Source organism: Drosophila teissieri, chromosome 3R, assembly GCF_016746235.2.
Source record: "Drosophila teissieri strain GT53w chromosome 3R, Prin_Dtei_1.1, whole genome shotgun sequence".
Taxonomy (NCBI): domain Eukaryota; kingdom Metazoa; phylum Arthropoda; class Insecta; order Diptera; family Drosophilidae; genus Drosophila; species Drosophila teissieri.
In genome coordinates this window covers 10,044,696-10,069,710 of record NC_053032.1, presented here as the reverse complement: position 1 = coordinate 10,069,710, position 25,015 = coordinate 10,044,696, and the positions used below count along the sequence as shown (strand labels likewise).

The following is a 25,015-nucleotide window of genomic DNA, read 5'->3' as shown; positions in this document are numbered from 1 at the left end:
CATTACAGGACTTAGTTAGCCAACTTTTGGGGGTGTCTCACTGTAGGGCTTCCCTCGAAAGTGAAAACCTCAAAAGATTCTCGGGGTTGTCTGGCTCATGCGGCACCTTTTAACCCCACTGTTTGCAAGGCAAAACACGAAACTCGTTTAGGAAATCAAAACCCCCAGTGAAGACGTTTTAACAACCGATTTAACTGAACTGTGTGACCCCACAGACGACCAAAAACGGATGGGTTTACTGGACAGGATGATATGACACCATAACTCAGAGGACCAACTTATTGAGGGGGTGTGTATGTGTTTATTTTGTGAAGAGCTTGAAATTATAATTTGTGGATTTAAAGCGGAAATGTTTGTGTAGGTATATATTTGAGTTAGCGAGGAAATATCTTGAATCCTTGAAGTGTTTAAAGAGTATGTGGTGTAAGGTTTAACAGCCCCCACCGTTTTGTGATCATTCGCCTAAAGACTCGGAGAAATACTAGATGTCCCAATGGATTTAGTTGGTGATAGCTGAAGACGGCTAAATGGAACCCTCATCCTCGTGCTCTATGGTGGATAGCTGGTCGCCCTGTATTGCACTAAGAATCTCCTGGCCGGATGCCTTGCTTGCAACCATTTTCCTAGGCTTTGGGTTGGGTGCCTCCGGATCCGAGCCGTCTTCCAATTCCTCCTGCTCATCTTTGGCATTCGGCTGATGATCGGTATCGGGATCCTGGTTTACCGGTTGGAGTTCGTGAACCTCTTCAGACTCGTTCTCCACATTCGTGCTATTGGACTGTCCGAATCCCGCGTTTTGGCGCTGACTCTTCTGGCGGTTGAACAGCAGCTTCCAGTAGGACGAAATGGATGTCTTAATCGTGGGCTTGGCATTCGGCAGCGGCTTCTCATGCTCGACGGGCTCGACTACCGAGCTCGAAGGTTCTTGCACATCTGGCAAGTGAGGTTTATGATTATTCAATGCCATTAGCCAATTTAATTTTCAATAAAATCTAATTATCAATTTAAAAGCGGTCAAAGAAGAATCTTACCCTTACTGGCTCCCTTCAATCGGGTGAAGAAGCGACTTATTGTGTTGGACTTTCCCAGCTCTTTGTTGTCCTGGGAGGATGTCTCGTCGTCATCCTCCACTTGGTCACGCATCAGCGGCTTCTTGCTGATCTTAAAGAAGCGCTTCAAAGAGTTGGACTTTGGCGTGGGGGCCACCTGGGCGCCATCCACAGACAGACCTTCGGGGTCGGCGAGCGGAATATCTTGCAGATTGGACATCTTCGTCCAATATGTCCACCGGAATTTTATCGGTTTTCTTACAATAAAAATATGGCTCGGTTTTTTACGAAATATAAGATTAATGCGACTGGTGTTGGTGAATAGAATACCAGACGCAAAATGCTACAAAATCCAGAGCCAACTAGTTGTCACATTTTAGAAAAAGTAGTTTCAAGATAACTTGGTAGAGCGTTCACTTTAAAAGGGGTTAAAAAGGATTTTGTAACATTATTATGAGCTTGAGATTGGTATATGATAGCATAATTTATTAACAAACTGATCGTATAGTATTTTATAATTATTATTATTATTCTTATTAATTATTACAGATGATAGCATAGTTTACAAAAGTAAGACTAACATAAACGTTAGTAGTACTACCTACGAGGCCATCGACTACGTACATCTATAACTATATACAATATTTAACATAATGGCACAGTTTTAGGAATAATTTTAATGCTTGGACCTAAATTAAGTTGTATAGATTAGTTTTTCTATGACATTTTATTACGGTTGTAAAGTTGCTGTTGTTGGATCTTTGGGAAGGTCGGTGGTTTGCGATTATTTAGCTATTGTAGGGTTTCTTCTGTGATAGCTGGGCATGTTTCCAGGATGTGTTCCATGCTGAGGGTTAAGGATTGGCATAGGAGACAAGTGTTTGTGGTGTTGGGATCAAGAAGGTGTTTATGTGTTACCCTCTAGTGTCCTATTCGAAGTCCAATGTATTTGATTTGAGTTCTTCTGAGTTCTACTTGTATTGTGTTAGAAAGGTTTGTTGTGGAGGTGTTGTACCAAGGGTTGCATTTGATATAGGGTACTGTTGTGTTTAGGACATAAGACAGCTTCAATCGGTGCCAGGGAGTCGGAGCATATTACAAACTTTCCTCTCCTATTTGTCACTTTTTGATTGTTTCGAGGATTGCGATTGTTTCTGCTGTTAGGATGGCAGGATAGGTAGAGTTCCGAAGTGCAGAGTTTCAGTGTGATTTTTGTAGTTTTCTTTTGTTTCATAAAATGGTTTTCGAAATATTTCTGGCGGAGTGTTGTCTTTTTTATAGATGCTTAGAGATGTGTTAATTAGATTATATATAAATTAAATTATATTATATTTTATTTTTATTTTAGGTATTATAGGTATCATTATAGCAAAATCGAACATTTTTATTTAAATTTATAATGAAATGATTTTAACATCATATGTATGTAGATAAAAACAATATCGATTTCGGTGTCTGCAGACACGTTTAATGCAATTTCCTTAGCAATTTGGCTACGTTTGGTTAACATGTGTTAACAACGACATCGAAACAGGTTTCAATTGATACGACTTTGATTTCATTTTCTCCCCGCAATCGAACTGTTTCCTCGGCCAGGACAAAGCCAAACTGGACTGAAGCCTGCAGCCCCAGAAAAAAAGCTGAAATGAAAGCCAAAGGCAATTCATTCAATATGTGCACACAATACCCCTTGATATGCTGCTGCTGCCCCATTGTCTCAAATGTTCGAACTTCGAAGTCCGTCGTCCGATGTCCGATGTCCGTTGTCCGCTGTCCGTTGTCCGTTGCCCGCTGTCCAGTTAGTGCTGCAGAGTTCCATTCCTGAATTCGGGCCCACCAACAAAGTGGTTTCGCAAAATCAATTGAAGAGCTGGTGGCGATTCCTACTGTCGACACTGCGCCATCCCTCCAGCTCAGCCCCGATCCCTTTCCGTGGTCCTGCTCCTGGAATCGAGGTCCGTTAATTTATGTAGTTATGTATTGCCGGTTGCCAGGATACCCGAAACAATGGACAATTGCTGCGGCACTTGCAGCATGCAGAGCGGAGCGTATGCTTTTGTCTGGCAAAGGTGTTGAAATTCTGAAAAACAGATATACATTATCATATCAATTTGAAAGCCATTAAAATTCATCAATTACTTATTACCAGAGTGCAATAGCGGGCATCAGAAGAGGACCACCTAATGGTGAATTAAAATCGCGTATTAAATATTATACATATATCATGTTAAACAGAAGTGGATACTGTATATGCTTGCCCTTTAATTTGACAGCTTTCATAACCCTTGAAGTGATGGCTCTTGTCCCCCAATTATTTATGTCCAACCCCAAATCCTTGATAAAAAGTTAATGAAAAAACCCCATGCCGCCAACAACAAAGGGACATCAATAAATCATCAACAATAAAAGCATAAGGGAAATAAACAAGGATAATGCAATGCAATCCTTTTGCCCGCCAACAGCTGCTCACCCACTCCGCTGAACAGTGTGAAAATGTCAGCGGCGACGGGGAGCTATCCCCATCTGCCCCACCTCCCCCTCCGGTTATGATGCTCGCCCATTTGTGGAGGGGCGCCACATAATGGCCAAAACGGAAATGTTGTTTGCAGCCAATTCATTGCCAACACACAGTTGCGAAACGGCAAATAACAAACAACAAACAGCAAGCAGCATAAACACCCCCTGCAGGCTTACGCAGGAGCAACACCATTGCGCCGTGCGGTGGGGCGGGGATGCAACTGTGGTGCGGTGGGGCAGTGGGAACAATGGCAACAGCAGCAGAATCAGCAGAAGCTGCAACTGCAGACCGCAAAATGTGTTGCCACAACCCTCGGGGCAACGGAGCTGGAGCAGGAGCCGCATGGAGCAGGGCCGGACCGGAGTTGTAGATGGAAACTCATAAGTTGGCAGTCGTCGTCTGGCAGACAAATCCTCGGAGCAAGTGCATTCATTCATTGGCAATAACAATCAAACTGCTGTTGGCAGTACACAATCCCTTCCCCTTTCCCTTTTCCTTTCCCTTTCCCTGCCCATCTCTGGATGCCATTCAACTTGTTTGCCCTGCTGCTGTTGCTGTTGCTCTTGTCGGCAACAAAAGCACAAGCACAAGCCCAAGCAACAACAACATGCAACTTGCAACAGTAACAGCAACAGCAACAGCTATGGCAACCACAAGCGACTCCGTGCTGTTGACTTTAATATTTCGGTCTTCTTCGTTTATTACAATCCCCGAAAGATCAAATAGTCTGAAAATCGTCACAGATACCGGGAAATATCCGCTCTATGTGGGAAAGGTAAACCTTAACCAGTCACTCTTGGGAATCCGATAAAGGGGCCATAAATCGTAAAATTTTCCCTCCATTCCATCAGGTTCAATTTGGCACTGCCGTTCGCCTTTATAGATTTACAATATTTACATAGTTGCACTCGAGTAGATAACACGGCGATAAAGAGTTCAATCGCATCGGTCTATTGGCCTGCGTCGCTTGGTGTTCAATCGCCGTTTGACTCTCTGTTTTTAAATAAATAATATTGTGTAATGATAGCAATAATCCATATCTGAGCGAGTGCGTTTGTGTAATCATTGATTAAATAGTTTCCCATTTACGATCTCACACTTTCACTTTATCGAACGTGAAACCGCGGTGAAATGTGACTCAATCGGAGGTAACTTATTTACCCGACCATAATCCTTCATTTCATCTGCTCCTTAGGCGAGAGAATCTTCTCCAGCAAGTCACAACGTGGCCATGAAGTCCATCAATAATGCAAGTGGCCATAAATCGGATCCGTTGCCGGCGACACTCCTCTCGTTCGAAATTGGTTAGATATCGACTGATGGCTATCAAGGGCGCCAGCGGCAAAACAGAATGTCAACAGTTTAATAAATAAAATCAGTCAGCACCACCAGCCAGATGGGTTGCCAGCTCGGGCGCGCGACTGCAATTAAGGCGAAAAAAGGGAAAAAAATGCCATATAAAAGGGGCAAAGTCAAAGCCCAAGTGCGACAAATGCCGTCTCGGATCACTCACATGCTGCTGCTGCTGCTGATGCTGATGTTGCATGTGCCGTCGTGTGCGACAGGAGCTGATTGTCGCTGGTCCCAGATCGAAATCAGCGTCGACACATGCGATATTTGAGTCTCAACTGAGAATTATGATCGATTTATTATGCGACAACCACCGACGGCGGCAGCAGCAGCAGCAGCAGCCGCGGCAGCAACTGCAACATGGCCAAGTGGCTGTGACAGGTTTGGGCTCTTCGTCTCGGGTTCTTGGCCCACAGAATATGCGCAAGACATTGATTTTCGCCAGGTAATGAGGCAACTCATTAATCATTTTTTCGTTGCGCACTGGCTGGGGGATTATGTTGCTTTTGCAACAAGCACACCGGCAACTCGCAACTGGCAACTGGCAAGCGGCAACGAGCAACGTGCAACAGTTGCTGCTGCCTCTGACGGAATGCTGGCAACATGTTGAGCGTGCAGCTGCAGCAGCCGCGGCAGCCGCTTCTCCTTGCATCCTGGCTGGCTGTCTCCTCTTGTTCTCTGCTTGATTTTGTTAACCTTTTGACCATTTGAAGTTATTTTTGTATGCTTTACTGCCAATTTGGTGGTCATTGGCCATTCACTTGACTTGCGCCTGTTGCTTGTCCGTTGTCTCTTGCCTGTCTGTTGCTGTTGTGCTGCAGTCGCCGTCGCTTTTCTGTTGCGGTTGCTCTTTTGGCACACAACGCACAATGTCTGACAGTTTGGCCGATTGCCTGGCCCCTGTTGCTGTGGCTGTTGCTGTTTCTGTTGCTGTTCCTGTTGCCTTGATATTGCTCTTGCACTCGCCAATGTTGCTGCCGTCGCCGTCGTCTCCTGGCTTGTGGCACACAGCGGTGATGCTCATCTGGCAGCAGGACGGATGCGGTCTGGTGGACCCACTGGATGCACTACACTAGCATACTTGCAAAGCCACCTTCAAGAAAGCTTTAATTGATCATAAACCAATGACTTTTTTATACTTTTATTGTATAACAATGCACCATTCATTGTAGGCACCTTGTAAAACTATAGCGCAATCCTTAGATTAAAAATGAAGTAAGCGTAATCTTACCTCTCAGTCATGCATGCAGTTGACTTAACTGAACGCATTTTCTTACAAAGGATTTTGACCTTAAGGATTGTAACATCATTTGGCAACTTCCTTATTTAATTTCTTAGGAAAATTCCTCCTAAATATAAATTACACTTCACTACATGAAGTAGGTGTCGGGGTCTACTTAAATTATGCACTTATTCATTTTGTATTGGGTAAGCCCATATCAATAACTTATATATATATTTCATCAAATACAATATTTTATAAGGACCAACGTAATAGGTTTACGTCATGAAATAATACATACATAATATTCATTAAATTGAATATCTTTTAGTTTGGAAGAAGGGGTTTCTCATGGAGTACTGAAGGGTATTGAGGATGTACCTGAGTGGTTTTATTGCCACTTTTCTGCACTTGTCGCGCACAGTTGGCCAACTTGTAAATGCCTGTCGTTGCGGTCGTTTGGGGGCCATTAGCCTTCGCCTTCATCTTCGGGTCAGCCACACGCACAAATCCCGAAATTCTGGCAAAATTTCTTCATTTTGGTGAGCGACTCGCTGGCGGCTGGGACCTGCAGTTGTTGGCAATTATTTATAGTTTCTGATGTATTCAATTTATTATGCAGATGGTTAGAAAGTTGCTAAATACTTGATGTACGACTCTAACATATCGGGTGTAATTTTTCTCCGGCTGGTGAAGGAAGTTCGAGGGAAATCCAACCAGATGCAGATGGGTATATTAGAAATTCATGAGTATTCCTTCAGTCGGAAAAGAAAACATTCAGCTAGCTGTTAAATTTACGATTTTCTCACGATTATTCATTGATGATTGATCCGTGTAGTCGAGGGATTTCCCAGTGGAATCTAAATCGATACGTGGCGTTAAACACCCCGTTTGCTATCAACGTCCGCTTAAAGTTCATCACACTGTGGATGGTAATTAATTACGGAAACTTGCAGAAAAAACACTGAAGCCAGAAGCCAGCAATTAAACTTAACATAAATAACCGAGACAACTTAATTTTGAAGGTTGGCTGTTCTGCAGCCGAGTCGATCGATCGACATGCAATTCTCCATGCATTAAAGTTTAAAGGCCAGCTAGAAAAAATCCAGCAGCGCCGCAGCAAACCGCAAGGAGAAAAAAACATTTTCTAATTTATTAATATGTTTAAGAGGGAAAAAATCTATTTGGCAAACAAGACCGACTGACAGCTAACATAGATCGCGGTGGCTGGCGCAGACCATTAGAAAGCGATTAGATAGCGATACAGATACAGATACAGATACTTGATACTCGATACTCGATCCCCCGAAAGACATATGTAACCCACGAGCGGTCGGCCCAAGGAGCAGCGGCCAAAACAATGTCAGACCGCTTTGCCCGGTCCGCCGAACAATGGCAGCTAAACATGGCAAGTTAACAGTTTAATTTACCTGGAGACAAACAAAAAATGCCGCTACATGCTAGCCAACGATATGCGGATATTTAATGTATCCGCCAGATACGTAACATAGAAAAAAGAGCGCTGCAAAAATAAAATACCGCTCTCAATCTCAGGACCTAACAAAAGCCAAATAGCTGAAAAAATCGAGCTCAACTGCAGTTATCGCTCATTATGGATCGTGATCAATGGCGTATAGTGGTAGAGTGGTAGAGTGTGTGTGGTGTATGAGAGTCCCGAAAAAAAGGAACCGCAAGATAAACGCACTCCGCAGTTCCAGTCCCCTGAAAACAAAGGCTCCCGGTCAGGCCAACAAGTGTTGCTGGCCAACAGGGCAAAAAGCCGAAAAGGCAACGGTAACAATCTGGTAGCGAGAGTTTGGGCCAAGCTTCCGCCTCGCATCCTTTTTCGGTCCTAATTTTGCATGCCCAGCTTCGCAAAACGGAGCAGAGCCGAAATAACCAACGACCCAAGGCTAAATGACCGTTGAAGATTAGCCCAAACTGTCGGTCTTGGCCAAGAAGCACTTCAGGGAGCGCTACCCTAAACTCAAAACGCTTTTTCAGCTTGGCCTACCATGCAATTAGCAGAAGTTGTGTTTAAAATGATTTAATATCGGGAGTATTATGCTAAACAGATTTATATATTCCTAAACCAGTACCTTAATCGGCTTTGTGTTACAAATGTGGTATATACATAGATAAGCCCTGTTTTAACTATAAATTGCATCTTGTGAAGTTGTATAAAATTAATAATTTGTCAACCTCTTTATATGCAAGGTAAATACAAATACTTAACAAAATGTATTTAATTTAATTTATTCAACCTTTCAGGGATCAGGTTGCGTCTCCTATGCCAAACCTTGCTGCATTTCATTATGTTAATAAAGCATTTAATTAACGCACCATTTATGGCCATCAACCCAATCGAATGCAGTTTACTTTCCCGGCCTCCACCTGGCTCCTTCCTCAATCCAGTCGATCCTGCCGCCGGTTCCTTCTCCTTCTCCGGAATCCTCATCCTCATTCACATCTCCATTGTGGTGCGTGCAGCGTATCTGAAGGCAAGAAAAGGAAAAACGGGCCGATACAGCTGCGGTTTAGGCGGTATTATGGCTAAGAGCTCCGCAAAAAATATAAATAAAAACCGAAAACAAAAAATGCAGTAACCGCAAATGTTTTGCTGTAATTTCTGGTGTTTTTGCTTAAACGCTTCGATTTTGATTCGATATGCTGCAGATACAGATACAGATACAGATACTGATACGCTTTTAAGATACACTTTCAGTGCTCTTGGCCTTTTGCTTTTTGCTCCAGCGCCAAATGACATTGAAATGAATAGGGGTTTTCTTTGAAAGCTGCAAAAAACTGATGCCGTATCGCTTGATTTGGCATATAGGAGGTGGTTCGCGAATGTTTTTGTTCCCATTTTCGGCATCGACTTTTATGAACCTGAGAACAGAACTTCATAAAAGACAAACCTAGCGGGGATATATGAACATGAACTCTTTTAACCTGAAATATAGATTTCACATAAAATTTATATCTACATTGTATAAATATCAATTTATTTGATTGTAACACGCATTAATCCTTAATTGCATTTCAGCAGTAGCAATGTTTTTAGGAACGTTGAAATACAATTTATTAATTGGCACCTGTTCGAAAACTGGTTAGCTTTCATAGGCTAAGCCATAAATATTTATTTTATTGACCTCCCGTTGGCCAAAGTGCCATGGAGCTACCATCCAAGTCCAAGCTTCCATCCCAGTTCTCTCCTAGCCATCCAATCCTAAGTAGTTTTCTATGTCAACCGCTCACATTACCCACCCGATTTGGCGGCATTACAGCCATTTCCATATTCATACTTTAAGCCCATACGCACAGCTTCTCAGCTGTCAGGCGGAACAATGATAATTTCCAGCCAAAAACTGGCTTCCCCGGCTTCCATTCCATCCAAAAATACTCGAATGAGTGAAAAAGGAAACATTGTGGCTTTACCGTTAGCCGGCTATAACCCATCAATTATATTGTAATGATGTCTGGCTGTAGCTACTTCTGCCGCCGATGCTACTTCTGCTGCAGTCGCATCTTCAGAAATCATGAGCAGGAATGGCAACTGGGCAACATGCTCATTATCAACGTCATCATTGGGCGGTGGTGGGGAGTGCTGAGTGGGGCATTAGAATGTGCTGGACTCAGAGGCATCCACGTTTTGGTTCGAAAAGGAAAACTACTTATAGCACTGATGAGAATCGCGCCCGCCGAATCCACGCAGCTTCCACCTGGCTGACACTCGCTGCTGCCAATCGATGCACTGGAAAAAAGGGTGCCACTTAAAGGAATCACCGCAGCAGTTATTCTGAACCACACAATACTAGTATTCTCTCAGTGTGTCCTTCAGATCTTTTTAGCCGTTGTAGCATTTGCATTCGAGTGTCCACTAAACGTCAATTAAGTGGGCTTACCCACTGCTCGGGACGGCGGGGCAGTTTGATTTGGTTGCCACTCCTGCTCCACCTCCACTTACCTGCACCCCCCTGCTCCACTTCACAAAGTTCCAGGAGTTTCGCTCCAACTGCGATGTCCACTTTGCCCAGTACAAATACATAACATAACATAACATGAAGTAATAGCTTTAACAATATTGTGTGCACAAGGCTTTTGGAGGCCGCAAAACGGGGGTTTGGAGGGGCTGCCTAGGCGGGAAGAGTCCCCATTGCCGGCACCATCGTTGTCGTCATCATCTGCATGTGTGAGCCTCTGCCCCAGTGGTTTTCCCAGTGGCTTAGGTGGTGCGGTGGTGGTGCTGTCGGTGGTGGCGGCTCCCTTTGTCATTTCGCCATGACGCATGCGTAACGTTCGATTTGATTCAATTAATGGACGGGAATTGTCTGTACGTGTGGTTTGATCGGGTTGGCTTCGTTTTGGTTTGGATGTAGCATTTCTGTGCTTTGGTTTGGCTTGGTTTGGTTTGGGATCCAAGCAGACTGCGGGGCAGACTTTTTACAAGAATATACTGGGTGGATACGTGGATTGTTTTGTGGATCTTGAGTCGCAGATGCAGCAGAAGCTGGAGTGCTGCGCAAATACATTAAGTATTGCAGGTTGAGCTATACGAAGAACACTTCGGGTTTCCATTGGGATTAATCGAAGGCAAATATTTATAAATACATTTTAATTTTATTTATAAGATTGTGACCCACTCTACATCCTAATTGTATATACAATCTACGATGCTTCAAAACTAAACAATGCATAAAGAATCTGCATACCAATAATTGATTATACTCGAATGCTGCATAAATGGAAGCTCTAGCCCCGATCATGATTAATTGCAAATTCATTTTGAATACGTCGAGCATCAATCACGAAATTCCAAATACGCCCCTCCAACCAGCCCATTAAAACTAACCGCTCATAATGATAATCTTTAAAACTAAACGCCCGCACTGTCGCGTCAAATGTATCTGCATCTGCGTTCAGCAGAAAAAAGGCATTTTTAATCGTTTTTTGTACTGACTAGCTCATCATATTTTCCATAGTCAGGCTCCGCAGCTTTATTTGTCAAGTGCGCCATTACTTATACTCGTAGAGGTTTTTATATTTTTTTGCCAAACAGCTGGCGACGCCAACACCAAATGGCGGCAGCTGGGAGTTGCCAGTTGGCGGTTGGCAACTGTGCATAATAACACCAATCGCAATTGCAGTGTAGCTGGCGTTTGACGTTCGTCGCAGCAGCAATTAACAATTTTTAACCTTGTTGTGCATGATGCATGTGGCATGAGAGCACTCCGATCATCCCATGATCCGGCGGCGATGATGATGATGATCATTACGAGCAGAGGAGCTGGTGACGCTGGCATGCAGATGCTGGTGCATAAAAAGCTGCTAAATGTTTTCGAGTGCTCTTCTATTTCGCCATCAAATCGATTTCAGTTTCGAAGCAATCCGTGTTTGCAAATGCGAGACATCATCGACCTCAATTTGCATAATCGATTGGTGATTGCTGCGGCTGTCGTAAGGCATTATTAATTATGAAAGTGTTATTCGACTTTCAGTGATGGCCAGACGGAGACTATCTTAATTTATAGATCGTTGCTGCAATCCGATATTCTCGTTAGCACTTAGCGTCGATTCACGAATCTACGACTTTAAATGGATTGTTCATTTCGCAAGCGCATTTTCCATAATCTGAAATGGCGTTCAGCACTCTGGCCGTTTAATTACTCATTTAAAATTAACACAAGTTTCCCAAGAGCTTACTCAAATACCTGGCATAACATTAACCCTGTTACCCACAGCAACTCCACTCGCCGCAGCAACATCACAAGTGCAATCAGAGGAGCGTGACTTCGTTGTTTGATTGTTGCTGCAAAAGTGAAGGTTGAAAAAGCTGGAAAGGCGACAATTAATGCTCTGATAAAGCCAAAGAAAGATGCAACACGAGCAGCGGCACTGGATGCAGTGGATGCAGCAACTACAGCCGCAGCAACATGCGACAGCGGCAATTTTCAGCTGCAAGTGCAACATCTGCCACAGTCGCCGCGCGAGTTTCCGTTAATAATGTTGTCAAAGCGTTCCGATGCGTTGATAAGCGCTTTCGTTTTGACGCTCTATTATGTGGGCGTGGCAGATGGGAACAACGCATCAGACTTTGTGACAATGGGCGATCTGCGGAGGAGTAGGCGTGGCCAGTCGCATTTCTCGCGTCCCGGTGGCATGATAATGGAGGGCATTGGGTTCCAGTACAGCATGCGATATCAGCCGGGCTTCCACCTCCACAAACTGGCCCAGCAGCAGGCGGAGGATGGCGGAGCGGGCGGAATGGAAAGTCCACCTGCCACGGAAGCCCCAATGCCCATGCCCACTCCCGGGACACCACCACCCGAACCACCTCCCCCAGAACCGGAGGAACCAGAGCCCACGATACCCATGCGTCCGACAACCATTCCAGTAGAGGTATGCCAAGATATGGGTGTTTTCGAGACTTTAGTGCCAGCTACTGTACAATCAAAGTGTCTAGATCGATGATTCTATTCTCCAGAAAATTACAGTGAAACACTCCTGAAAGACTTAAATAACAAAAGTGAAAGACATAAAAATGCCTCCGTGGAATATCTTGCCTAAACTTTTATTCATTATCTTTATGTTAATAGACCTAAAATCACTTTGCGAAGCAGTCTAAAGCTATCTGCTTGAAACTTTGTAAGTTCTCTTCTTTTACATATCGGAACTGTCCGGTTCGGACCTCTATATCATCTAGCTGTCATAGGAACAAATACCAGACGAATTTATAATATAGCTGCCACAGCATAAGCTTCCATCTCGTTTACATTTCTTTCATTATGTAGGAACCTTCAGCACTACCACCCACGATGATGATGCCCACTCCGAGTGTTTCGCCCAGCCCCAAACCCAAGCCCACTGGGAAGCCCTCGACGAGTCCGCCAGTGCCGACGCCACCATCCAGCACCAAGAGCTCCATAATGCAGCCCCATCAGACCCTGAAGAACATCCTCTTCGGCTCGCCCATCGAGGCGAATCTCATCCTGAAAAAACCCAATGCGCCGCGCTCGAAGGGCAAGGGCTTCCTCAGTCTGTTCGAGGTGATCAAGTTCCCCAACACGAAGTGCAGCGTGTCCATGGGCGACATCCGGAGCATGGAGGGCGTCTGCTACCACGAGTTCGAGTGCAAGAGCCTCGGCGGGATTCCCACCGAGAGCTGTGCCGAGGGCGTGGGCGTCTGCTGTGTGTGTGAGTGAAAGTACAGCGATCGATTTGCACGATATCAAAACATCTCACTTCTCACATCTCACATCTAACTTCTTTCACTTGCAGTCGTCAATGGATGTGGAGATGTCACCAGCCAGCAGATCCTCTACTTCGAGAGCCCCAACTATCCAAACGCGGTGCGGGAGATGATGATCTGCGTCCTAATCATCAATGTGAAGAAGGGAGTGCAGCAATTGCGACTGGATTTTCAGATGTTCGAGGTGGGAGTTGCAATCTCGTATGCGTAGTCCTTAGCTTAATTGATTTTCCCCAATCTCTAGCTAAGTCGCCCCAGCAATGGTGACTGTGTAGACGATCAATTTATAGTCTCCGGCCACAATACCAATTTCCAGATACCCATTCTGTGTGGCATCAACACTGGCCAGCATAGTAAGTGGTTTCGAACGGATTGAAAACTAGAATGCCATGCGTACTTATCTTTCAGTTTATATCCATGTTGGGGACTCGAACGAGGGCAAAGTGTATCTATCGGTCTTTATGAAGGTCTCGGGAGGAGGACGTTCCTTCAATATAAAAGTCACCCAGGTGGACGACGATCTGGCTCCCAATAATTGCCTGCAATATTTCCCTGAGGCTGAGGGCGTAATAAAGTCATTCAACTATGATACAGATGGCTCAATTGTGGATAACCGAGAGGCTACTTACTTTGTAAGCCAGAGGCTCTTCAATTTAACTAACTTTAAACTCATTAAATTTCTTGATGTAGAACAATTTGAACTATGCCATATGCCTGTCCCGATTGAAAAACGTGTGCAGTGTGGCATATAATACCGAACAACTTGGAGGTGATCAACCCGACTTTCAAATCATCAACAAAGATGAAGGTACGACTCAAAATAACATATTTTAGAGTAACTTACTAACCGATATATGCGGGGTACTGTTCTATAGCCGAGAACGATTTGATCTCCGATGGCCAGGCGGGTGCTGGCATCTTCAACTGTCCGGACGACTTCATAGCCATCAACTCCGTTCCCCTTTGCGGGGAGCGGTTCAACGATGGCCGGGAAAGCGACGACTACACCATCCACGCCACCGTCCGGGATACCGCTGCAGGTCCCATCATCCTGCCCTTCCGAACCGACGCCGAGTATGTGGGTCGCGGCTTTCGCCTGCTCTACAGGCAGGAACTGTGTGCCTGAGATCCCACTGCGATGTGCATGTCGATCACTGGTTCACAAGATGCATGTGATCCGCAGTCTCTGGATCTGACTTGAATGTTCCGTTGTTTGGCCTAGTGCACAGGGGGAAAACATATTTACTTCCTAACCTCAGAGATAATATACTATTCGCTTGAATGGATACTTTCAGTTCAGTTCCCCTTCGAAATGAAAAAGCTTTTATATATACATGAAAGTGTATGTCAAAGATTGGAATTTATGGATGATTAGAGTGTTAAATAACTGTGGTGAAGCAGTTCGCAAAACCATAACAATAATAAGTATAAATTTGAATATGATCTGTACACCTAGAGCAGTCTGATCGCTTTCAGATTAAAGAGATTTCGGAAACATTCAGGTGTCTGTCTTTCTTCTCAGTGCACATATGGAATTTAGCACGCTTTGGTCAACTGGAGGGCATTTGAGTTGGCAACTGCGGATTGGGATTGTGCGATGCGGTGCTGGGTCGATGGGAACGACAGTTTCCGTTCCCAGAGCTGCCCCCGTGTTAATGTGTTTTATGTGATTCGAAGCGATTTGGTGGCTTAGTCTTGGCGCCGCCCACCCACCGACTGGGCGGTTCGCGGGTTCGTAGTTCACACACCATCCGAGCCACCAAAATGCAAGGGACCGATGGCGTCGATTGGCGTTGGTGTTTTTTGACAGGTTTATTTCAAATTTTCACGTCTCGCCAGGGCAAAAACAGGCAAAAACAGACAGTATATGTACGAAAGATACTATGACGAAATCTATAACTCGCCGCATCGCCATCGTCGCCGTTCCGTTCCGTTCGCTCGATTCGCGGTCTCTATGCTTAAATTTGTAATAAATTTGATTTTTTCCTTTCGATTGCGATTTTCCCTTGGCTCGGATTCGTTTGCCCCGCTGCTGCATGATAAAGTCACAATTAACCCACGCCTTTTTCGTAGCGGTACTCTTACATATATTTGCATATCATTTTGATTGTTTGGATTCGGGCTGAACTCTCCATGCCGTCGCTGACATGGTGATGACTAAAAGTGTGCACTGCCAGCACCACCAGCACCAACAGCACCACCAGCACCACAAGCACCACCGGCAACAACAACAACTAGACCAAAGCAATCATGAAAACGACAACAAAAATTACTTCTCGACCAACAATAGAAAAAAAGAGGAAGAAGAGGGCCAAAAATTGGCATATTGCATGCACAAGATTTGAAGTTTGTCATCAAATGACGTTTCTGGATACCTTGGATAACTTTATGTGGCACTGTGGTAGAGGATATGAATTCTCAGTACTCCAAATAGTGTCCTCAGCGAGAAAAAGGCCGAAGGTACGATTAGTTTGATTTTAAGGAATTTTCATCCACTATCTTCGTTTGATTATGTCACCAAAGAAAAAGAAAGGTGAGTTCGATTGCCCGATCTTAAATCATTAAATGTTAATAGTTGTGATTCATATAAGTTGCCTCTTACTGTCGTGATAATTATAATATTCTAAAGAATGATAAGGACGGCGTTTTCTGTAAAACAGCCCTTCCCTTTCTAGTTTTATAAACTTGGAGTATCCTCTTAATCATTCAAACCCACTGTGCCTTGGGAGCCCAGCAACACTGGCATAAATAAATAAAACCGTAAAGCCAAGAAAAAATGTATAAAATAAACATCCCTTCAGGGCGTAACGTGAACTACATTAGAAATTGAAAATCCACCGACGCCGCCGACAAAAACCACAACTTTGACGACGTGGATGTGGATGTGGATGTGGATTGGGATGACGATGACTGTGACTGTGACTATGAGACGAGGACGTCGACAACCAAGACGACATCGAGTCAAAGACAACATGAGAATCTTTTTTGCCATGGCAAGCCGAAAAACAAAAAGCGCCGTTTGATGGAAATTAGGAAACTGAAATTCATTTTTTGAGGTTTGGTTTGGGATGTTTTTTTTCTTTTTTTTTTTTTGGTTTTTTTCGTGCTTATATTAGGGGGTGTGGGAACCAAAGGGAAATGCAAGCAAGCGTGCATGGCAACGCCTTTTGTCACAGTTGCAATTTTTTGAGCAGACCGCCAGCATTTGCATAATTTAATCAATTCGGAATGAGACAAAAGGTGAACACTTTTCGGCTTTAATCCTGTCCGATTGCCAGACATCACGGCCTAAACAGACAGCCAGAGATATCTGCAATCGGTGTTTTAATTGCCGACACCCCCTCGAAGAAACCAGCGACGATCACCAACCGGGTCCACTCCATTCAAGGCATTCGGTTAGCATGCCAGAGATCCCAATCACATTCGAAATAGCCATCGCGATCGCGGAACAGATCAGTGGCCCCAGGAGTGGGACACCGCGAAGATTGGTAGATTGAGGCAAACAGAAATATTGGCAAAAATGCCAATAAATTTTTGACAAGACATTATACAAATGCTAACTTTATTAAATGGCCATTGGTCAGACCACCGCTTGAGTTGGTTAATTGCGCTGGTTATCGATGGAAAACAACGAATGGAGAAGTCAAAAGGGGAAAATGCAATCGGCATGCGCCACAGCAACCACTTGAATAAAGCGATCAACGGTCAGCGGACTGCAACTCCTTCTTATCGCTGGAAGTCTATCTAATGAGCCTCCATCCATGAGGATTCCATCCCCTCGCCCGCAATTAATTTATGAACCCACCAGACGCTTGATCATTTGGCCAGTGGAGCTCGGCTTTAATGGTCGTGTAAGCGGCATGAGGTCCTGTTGGAGTTCAAAAGGAGTCCTCTTATTTGAATGCTGCAGATATCTGCGGGGTCATAAAATGTTGCCAAGCTTGTCGTAACTTAGGGTAATTAGTCATTGCTGAATTAATGGCATGTCCATCTGACATTCTGGATTCTTTGGCCCCAAGATCCTGATCCTCACCATAATCAATTCGTTTTGATCAGCTACGAATGATAATTAATCAATCGCAGCTTATTTACTTAAGATTTAAGATCTTAAGATTTATATAACTCGTATAGTTATGTGCTGCAACGCACTGAACAAAGGTTTAACTCCTTTAGAGCACTCAAGCTTATGTAGAACTAGAAAATTGAAATAAACTTGGTAGATCTAATGCAGCCGCTCAACTTCGATGACCCGACTCCAGTTTTAAAAGCCATTACTCAAACACCTAACAACAAACATCAAACACTTGACCTCTGACCCTTGGGCGAAGACAAGGCGACAATCGTGCTGGGCGAGATTCGCAATGGATTATTATATGGTCACCCACTCAGGCATTGGGCTTCAAGCTTTGAAGACTCGCGATATGAAGACTGGAGGAAGTGGAGGAAGTGGAGGAGGGCAGTAACCGAAGTGACACCAACACATCAAGTGAGCATTTTATGATTCACGCTTGCATTAAAATCTCATCTCGAAGCGCGGAAAACAAATCGCACTAAACTCTGTGTATAGAGTATACTACGAAACCTAACCCCCTGAAGGAGGGGTGGGGTTTTTGTCTGCTGATTTTGGGGCAGGGAGCCAGGGAGGGCTGAGCAACGGACTTGGACTCGGTGCGCAACTTCACGCCGTAATTAAACTGTCTTTGGTTGTGTAGTACAAGCGTTCAAGCATTCAGCCGTCCAAAATCCATCCCATTGCCATTTAAAGTTTCTTTTACTTAACAGATTCCACTCTCCACCTACTGCCACATATGTGCGCTCGTCGTTTTTCACACTATTTTCTACTAATTTAACGATTTTGTCCGACTCAACGTGAATCGGTCCAAGCCTGGGCTTTTCTCCACTCCGCCACACGATTTTATTGCCGCACTTTTAGCACATCCCGCCTCTCCATTTACTTACATGTGTAAAAACGCTAAGTGTTTGCTGCCGGTCAACTTGCAATGGAAATTGGCACATGAGATTTTTCTCATTTTTTCTCAGTTTCGTTTTACATAACATTTACCAAGGGCGAAATGGCATACAAATTGTTTTATTTGAATTATATTTAAGTGCGATTGAGGAGCCATAAATATTTTTTACATTTTTCAATAAGTATTAAAAGTTTATTATTGGGTTCGAATTTGGTATTTGGTTATAAGCTAAGTTGTTTCCTCAATGGGTAAACATATATGTAAATGGAGGTAACTACTCAACCATAAAAAACCCATAATTTTATAATTTAACTACTTTCAATTTAACAAAAAGATAGGTCCTTAATAACCATGATGTAATTCAATTATTGCTATTCTCTGAAAATAATAGAAGGTTTATGTTAACCATTTTTGAGAAAAAACGCGGTTTCTTATTGCACAGAATGGCCTAACCCCGGATCGCCATCTTCCGACATTCATGGCTCGTTTATCAAAGTATCAACACCCAGCCAAAAAAGGAGCCTTCCCAAATTTGCGACTACCCATTTTGGCGAATATGTTGCATGTAAAACATTCGACTGCAGATAACAAGGGGCTGAAAAGTCCAGAAGATGGAAACTAAATGGATATCGAGGTGAGGAGGAACAGAAGGCCAGGGTAGAATCTGCATAAATCGCGTGAAAAATGTGAAAGAAGAAACAACATTTTGACACCGAAAAATAAGAGGAAAACTCAGCGCGGCTCTGGCCAGATGATGATTATGAGTATGAAAAATTAATGATAGTCACAGCATGGCAACAGTTGCACGCACACACGAAAAACTAAAAAAAAAACGAAGAGGATGACGATGAGGATGAACGAGGGGGAAACGATGTAAATAGGCAGATTAAGCATACGCAACGTTGGCCAAAGTGGCCAAGCCTTGTCAGCGTGCATTTTCCAAGGCTTATCCGTTAGTTACACACACACACATTGAGCAAACGCAAACGCGCGACGGCAGGAAAATGCAACAGCTTTCCACTCTCGGCATTTTTAATTTTTATTACCATTTGCCTGATTTTTGCATTCAGTTATGGCTCTTACTTTGCATTGCCACATTCTCCCCACAAATCTCTCTTTATTTCGCCATCTCTCGGCACTGCGTGCATTTTTCATCGGCTCAGTAGCTGGGTCAGACAGCTAAACTTTCTTTCTTCCCCGATCCACCATCAACTTGAGACTTACACTGAGAAGAAATCAGGAGGCATCCTGTAGGATACATAGTTACATCAAGCGACTTATAACGATATAGTTAACCGATATAGTATAATTTATTCTAATTACATGCGATTTAACAATTAAGATCTGATGGTTATATAGGAAATATGGGTATAATCCTATATAATATTTAATTTCAAATAGAAATTTATTTCTTAAGAATTTTAGGTCATCAGACTCAATCGTAAATTAAAGGACTGATAAATAAAATTACATTTTATTATACCGTACGATTGAGTAAGTTCTGTAGGTCTGACCAATTCTGAGAACAATTCAGTGGATTTTTAACCGTGCAGACCTGACTCTCGGCCTAATCGCCTCATCTTTCTCCATTCGCCGGCCATCCAAGATCCAAGCTCCAAGTGTCACAGTCAGAGACTCCATCTGGAAGGCTCTGTCTCCATCTCCATCGCCATCGCCATCTCTGTCTCAATTCGCTGGGGAGATGCGTGTGCCGTTTTTCACCTGGCATTTCTCACAGCAACGGCGCTGCGATTAACGCCGACCAGGTTGCGTTTAATTGCCGCACTTTTATTTAATTCCTGTGCGGATTTACTCTGTCCGCGCCACGCTCTCGGAAAAGGTTCAATTTTCCGCTTGTTGCCTCTTGCACTTAGTTGCAATTGCATTCTGCAGATTATGCAACGTCGCCGCTTAAAGGCCACTAATTAAGAATAGGCAATTAACTTGCAGATTTGATAAGTCAGTTGGGCAGTTGGGTTGTGCATGAGGTTAAACGGTTGTTGACATTCTTGGACAGCGGAATATATATTCATGGTTAAGCGAAGTGCATCTACCCAATAGTTGCATTTAGACGACATTTTGGAAATTGAACTTAAACTATTTTAAATAGAAATGGTGCACCGAATGGTTCAACTCCTCAAGGATATTCAATGGAAAATATTCTGTACTAGCGCACAACTCTCTAAATTTCATTGAGTATCTGTTGAAAGTTATTTGACACATATTTGAGCGGGACTTGAATACACTTTCAACGATGGAACATTGTTTAGGTATCATTGAAAGTACCTAATTAAAATTCTAAAAATAAATTCAAATTTAAAACCAGCCCTCCCTTTATTGCTTTGTGTTGGCCCAGTCACGACCTTGGCGAATATATCGACAATCGACAATCGACAATACTTTAATTTATGCCACTTCGACTACAGACTGTTCTATTAATATGATCGCTTAAAGCACCGATTGCATGACGCATTCCAGAATAAAGGGCTTTGCCTTTGGCTCCGGGTCGCTCATTACGTAAGCCATGTTCGGTGTTTGGTGCTCGGTGTTCTGGGTTTTGTTCCGTACTCGCTGGAGTACTTAAATTCAACTTGTTAGCTGGGAGACGGAGACTTCAACTGCAACCTGGGATGAAAAAGTGCGCAAATCTTAACAAAAGACAGCGTCATCTGCTGCGCCCTGAGTTGTTGCTGGTGGTGTAGTTGTAGTCATCGTTGTCGTGGTTAGCGTCGCTCGTAAAACATGTTTTTTCAATTAAAAATCTACGAAATGCATCATAGTGCCCGCAGTGCAACTGCAGCCACTACCACAGCCCAACTACCAGCTCAATTCGCTGGAGGCACATTACTTGTTGCCATAGCCCGATTCCGAATACCCAAGTCCATGACTGTAAGCCTCCACTTAGTTAGTCAGCGAGCCCTACAGTCTGGAGCCCTCCTCCTCTGGTTCCTCAGGCTGCTCCTCCTCCTCCTTGTACTGAATCTCCTCCAGCTTCTTCAGGTGATGATGACGACGATCGGTGGTGGTGAGCGTGTGACTTTATGCTGCAATTGTTAATATGACAAATTAATTTGCTACCCGGATTTGCCTTGCACCTTAATGTGTTGCGCATTAGGTTCTGTATATGGATAGCGTATATTAAGCTATCTTAGTCGGTCCGTGGTAATTACTTGTGCCCAAAGGCAAGAGAGATGCTTAAACTTCCATGGCAGGATTAATTATAAGATATGTTCGTTGCAATAAAGGCAGAATGGAGATATTTACATCCCGTATGTATCTACTTTGGATATCTATTTTAAAAGTTTCGTTTGTATTTTGGGGAATATTGAATAGACACTTACCAAAACCCATGAAACTACTATTTTTGGAGTACCAAACTTACCTTGTCTAAGAAGTAATTATAGACTTTTATACTGTTGAAAACAGTTCTTCTAAAGTACCAATTAAGGTGAAGAGTTAACCCACTTATACACACTCTTCCCACTTGACAGAACTCGTCATCCCAGTGGACCACATGGCATTATGGTAATGGATCTGCATTCCTCATAAATATCCAGCCGAACAATTAAGAATTGTCAACATAACTAATCCTACGGATCATAAACAATCATAGCGCAGAATGTGCCGTTAGCTAGCGCCAACGCAGAGCAACAAAAAAAGCGAAATGCAGAAGCCGGTCAATAAATTTTCTGTATGGAAAGACGCGTGTGGCAATCATTTTTGTGGCCAGGACAGCAGACAAAAATATAGAGACATAAAGGGAGTGGTGGGGAGTGAACAATGGAGGTGCGCCCACAACAAAGCGAAAGATACGGCAGAACGAACCTGAAACTTGGAACCTGGAACTTGGAACCTGAAACCTGGTCACCACGTGACGGTGCCACCAATTGCTTTCAATCAAACACAAGCTCTGTCATCGATCATTCGGCAACGTTTGGCTTTGGATCCGATGACTGACTGACAGACGGACAGAAGTCTATCCTTTGGGGCCAATAAAGCAAAAGCCGCTCCTGGCCAAGCCCCCCACCCCACATATATCCACACTCGGAATAAATGCGACAGGTTAATTTACTTTCAAGATAAATAATTTAGCTTGTACCTAAATCTCACATAGTAATACATTTATTTTTATTGGAACTTCTTTATAGAAACAGCGAAACATCTTACTCAGCTACACAGTTATGAAGAATGAAGAAAAGAATGAAGAATGTCCAAGAAAGCATGCATGTAATATTTTCCAATAGGTCTAAAATACCTATTTCGAGTTTCTTACCAGAAGGCTCCACTCGTACTAATTTTTCTTCAGTGAGGCTCCCAGGAGGAACCCATCCAGAGACCCAAGAAGATGCAGCGTGATGACAATTTGATTTGCATGCAATGCAAGTGCAATTATTATGGCAAAGGTGACCAGTTTTCGTCGATGGTTCACCGATGCTCGATGGTCACCCCCAGCCGAAGTGGATGGCTGTGCTCCAGCCAAGCCAAGCCAAGCCAAGCCAAGTCAAACCAATCGAATCCAAGCCGATGCGATCCACTCCCCTGGTCCATTCGATGGCTATTTTGCATAAATGTCATTATTGTTGCCGCTGTGCCTGAGCGGCAGTCAGGAGTCAAGAGCTGGACGCGGACTCGGATTCGGATTTGGATTTGGATTCGGATTCGGAATCGGGAGTCGAGAGTCGAGAGTCAAGAGTCTGGACCGGACACTATCTCAAACTGATTGACAGTTGAATTGAAAAGTTTGGCGACATTTCTCCTTATTTGATTTGTTGTTGCCGCTCTCGTCCTGGGCAAGATATGCAAAATTGCGGAAAATATTTCCCTGCGTTTTCATGTTTACTGTGTATTTTTCTCGCGCTACAATTTTCCTCGCAACACTTTTCACATCCGAAAGTGTGTTGTATATGGTTCATAACTCGCTGCTATAGTTACCTCTTTTTGGCGTTAATTAATGCAGTTGTGCTCCAAGCGAGTTCCTTGAATTATTAGCGAATTACTCGAATTGTGCACTCCATTGACCCCACACTTGGCTTTCTGCCCCTTCGGATTTTCCCCTGCCAGGAAAATGGGAAACTGACAAATCACCCGAGAGGCTTATCAACATGACTCGTAGCATTCTAACGGTGGCCGCAGACGCAACGCAACTTTATTGACAAATATGACAACAAAGCTTGACACACATGCCAGGAAAATACTCTTTCCAGGAGGTGGGAACACTCCTTCGTGGCCGTAAATGAAATAAATTGACATGCATCGACAGTTGGCTAAAGAGAAAAACTACTTAAAATTGGCAAAAAACCTGGCTAAGTTGGCAGTAGTCACCGATCGCTGGCCAAATGACTCTGGCTGGCTCGGAAAAACGCTTTTGGCAGCACCCAAATGCACTTTTCACATAATTACCAAATGAGCCCGGCTATGCAAAGTTGAAATTTGAATGGCCAACCAGACAGGCAGGTAGGCAGCATTGAAGACCAGGCCAAAAGCAGTCAGGGAGTTAGCCAGCCAAACGGCCAAACAGCCAAATGAATGGCATTTCATCGACGGCCGACAGAGCGGGCAGTTTAATTGCCGACGCAGGAGGCAGAAGGCCAAATCTTCACTCTTGAGAAGCAGAAGGAGGATGGGGATTCCACTTGGACTTCGGCTTAGGCTGGCAGGCTCCTCCACGGCTCCTCCACGGGCTTGGCGGCATAATCATAAAATCCCCAAGTTTAATAAACATTTCCACAGAATCTTTGGCATCGCCAACCGTTGGCTAACTCGTTTCACGGCGTTCTGCATTGGCGTTTCTCTTTATACTCTGCCAAAGGGTATTTTAATTTTTGGCCCAATCTCGCAGGGGCTTTTCACGCAACCAGATACAGAAGAGTGAAATGAAAACCAACGACTTTTTGAGGGACCATAAAGTAATTGTAATTTCAATCCATTAATCGCATCAATTTTATTTTAGAGTAGAATACGACAGTGATGAGTAAATGGGATTCTTTGCAGAAGTGCACTAAAATAAGACAGCTATTACTTCAAAGGTTAATTTATTAACTTTTAAATATTTTATATTTAAATGTGAAAACCCTAAATGGGCTTTACGATTTGTATAATAGTAAGTGTATATCTCAAGGAATTTAGTGATTACCTAAAGTGAGTTTAGGGTAACAGAATCTTCGATACTCCTGGCCATTGTTTTCTACATTAGCTTGCTTTGGTTTTGGTTTGATGTGGCATATGGAGTTGCCGCCCGTGCAGTCCAGTCGTTGACTCATTTATGACCTACCACCGCCTGGCTGCCGGCTCACAGCTCTTGACTCCCAGCTCCCAGCTCCAAGCTCCCAGTTCGCAACAGCTCCAAGCTCATTTGCTGGCTTTTCAGTAATTAAATATGAAAATGAAATTTTATGTTTCCACACACACCTAGTAATTAAAAGCAATATTAGTGGTTGGTAAGAACAAAAGGGAAATTCCTCAAGCCCGTGACGACGTGATCTCGGGGCTAGCCGGTCAATCAGACTCCCTATATTGAAACTCGCTAAATTCAGAAGGGGTCAATATTGCAGTCCTGTGAATGCTGGAGGTTCAATTCAAGTTCAAAGTGCTGCAAAGACAGCACTTCTAATTGAAATTTATGGCTGGCCAGAAACGAGATCAAAGCGCAGTTTTCCC

General features: G+C 43.7%; 2 protein-coding genes across 4 annotated transcripts; one reads left to right on the top strand and one right to left on the bottom strand.

Annotated features, from left to right (window-relative positions):
- Positions 1-281: 281 nt before the first annotated feature.
- On the bottom strand, positions 282-1,393 carry LOC122621320. The gene is made up of 2 exons (XM_043799151.1): positions 1,032-1,393; positions 282-933 (listed from the first exon to the last, which is right to left on the bottom strand). Exons 1-2 carry the CDS (start codon positions 1,267-1,269, stop codon positions 524-526), a joined length of 648 nt encoding a protein of 215 aa, XP_043655086.1. The 5' UTR covers positions 1,270-1,393; the 3' UTR covers positions 282-523.
- A 9,747-nt stretch (positions 1,394-11,140) lies between these two features.
- LOC122620648 lies at positions 11,141-14,835 on the top strand. 3 transcript variants are annotated; one of them, XM_043798224.1, is made up of 8 exons: positions 11,141-11,452; positions 11,881-12,538; positions 12,931-13,333; positions 13,418-13,572; positions 13,633-13,741; positions 13,797-14,020; positions 14,079-14,196; positions 14,264-14,835. In XM_043798224.1, the coding sequence occupies exons 2-8, from the start codon at positions 12,143-12,145 to the stop codon at positions 14,512-14,514; spliced, it is 1,656 nt and encodes a 551-aa protein (XP_043654159.1). In that variant the 5' UTR covers positions 11,141-11,452; positions 11,881-12,142; the 3' UTR covers positions 14,515-14,835. The 3 variants fall into 3 exon arrangements, with proteins under 3 accessions (XP_043654159.1, XP_043654158.1, XP_043654157.1); XM_043798223.1 differs by having other exon boundaries at positions 11,141-11,596; XM_043798222.1 differs by having other exon boundaries at positions 11,141-12,538.
- Positions 14,836-25,015: the final 10,180 nt, after the last annotated feature.